General features: G+C 35.7%; 1 protein-coding gene across 1 annotated transcript in view; it reads right to left on the reverse strand.

Moving 5' to 3' along the window:
* cftr (CF transmembrane conductance regulator) overlaps positions 1-1231 on the reverse strand; it is a 45844-nt gene that overhangs the window by 43712 nt on the left and 901 nt on the right. The window contains exon 2 of the mRNA XM_008410653.2: positions 444-554. Coding sequence (XP_008408875.1) covers positions 444-554 — 111 coding nt within the window. The remainder of the gene's footprint in view (positions 1-443; positions 555-1231) is intronic.

Consider the following 1231-nt stretch of genomic DNA (forward strand, 5'->3'; position numbering starts at 1 on the left):
TTTTTTTTTTTTTTTGCATTAATTGAGATCTGAAAGCACTGCATCTTTTTTAATTATTTTGACCATTTCTCATTTTCGGCAATAAATACTAAATTTTTGCTTGGAATTTCAGAGACATGTCAGAAATTCATAGAATAAAAGAACAATGTTCATTTTACTCAAACATATATCTGTAAAAAGTGAAATCAGAGAAACTGATCATTTTAAGTGGTCACTTCCTTTTTTCCAGAGCTTCCCTTCCTCCACAAGTTTCCTACCTGGCACTCTAACTGGGACCTGATGGAGTTTTTCTTTTGTCTTTTGTTTTTTGTTTTGCTACTCTTTCCTTTCATTTAATGTTCACCTACATTCACATAAAATCCCAAAATTAAATGACATTTTATGGCTGTTCTATGGCAACATGAGAAAACTAAGTGTGAATTAAAATATTGCGATTCACAGACCTTTCAAGTCTCTCGGAGAGGGTGTCTGCCAGATCAAACGAGGGAGCCTTGTAGACGTCAGCCAGCTCCAACTTCTTAGTGAAACCTTTCCTCAGTAGAGGAGATATCCACCTGGGGACGGGGGGAACCACAGAGTTGGCTATCAGTTGTTTGAAGCAAAGACATTGCTCAACACACACAAAAGCTGGTTGCAAAATCATAAACAAATATGTGTTTAAATTGTCCTGTAAGTCTTGGAGTTGATGTCAGGCTTTCTCTAGTCTAAGGAAGGAGACACAAAAAGCTGAACGCTTTTAGCTGAATTTAGACTGTTATTAGAAGCTCTGGTAGAAAAAAGAAACTGGAATATTTTATATAAACTATGCTTAGTTGTAATAAGAGTAGATTTTTCATTTTTAATGTCAAGTGATTGGCTTGACTTGTTGGGAAAATATTCAAGAAAGGACATTAAACCCGCTAATTTGGAGGTATTGACAAATGCTGAATTGTGCTTCCTTATTTCTAGCACCTTATACCTGAAGCGCATATTGCCAAACTATAGTCAATTCCTTTTGATTCAAAGGAGGGAAAAAAATTACTAAAACACAAATATCATAGTCAAGTGTAAAACACATCAGGTCTGAAATAAAAAAATGACGTCCCCAAACTTTATGTTTTATAAAGGGGTTTTTTGTTTGTTTGCTTTTGGCTTTCTCAGATTTGTCTTCTTCATTTTGAGTCCAGTTTCATTTCAGTTTTATGGGTTTACATTCCGGCTGCACAGTGGCGCAGTTGGCAGAGCTGTTTCC

Source organism: Poecilia reticulata, linkage group LG6 (genome assembly GCF_000633615.1).
Source record: "Poecilia reticulata strain Guanapo linkage group LG6, Guppy_female_1.0+MT, whole genome shotgun sequence".
Classification (NCBI taxonomy): Eukaryota; Metazoa; Chordata; class Actinopteri; order Cyprinodontiformes; family Poeciliidae; genus Poecilia; species Poecilia reticulata.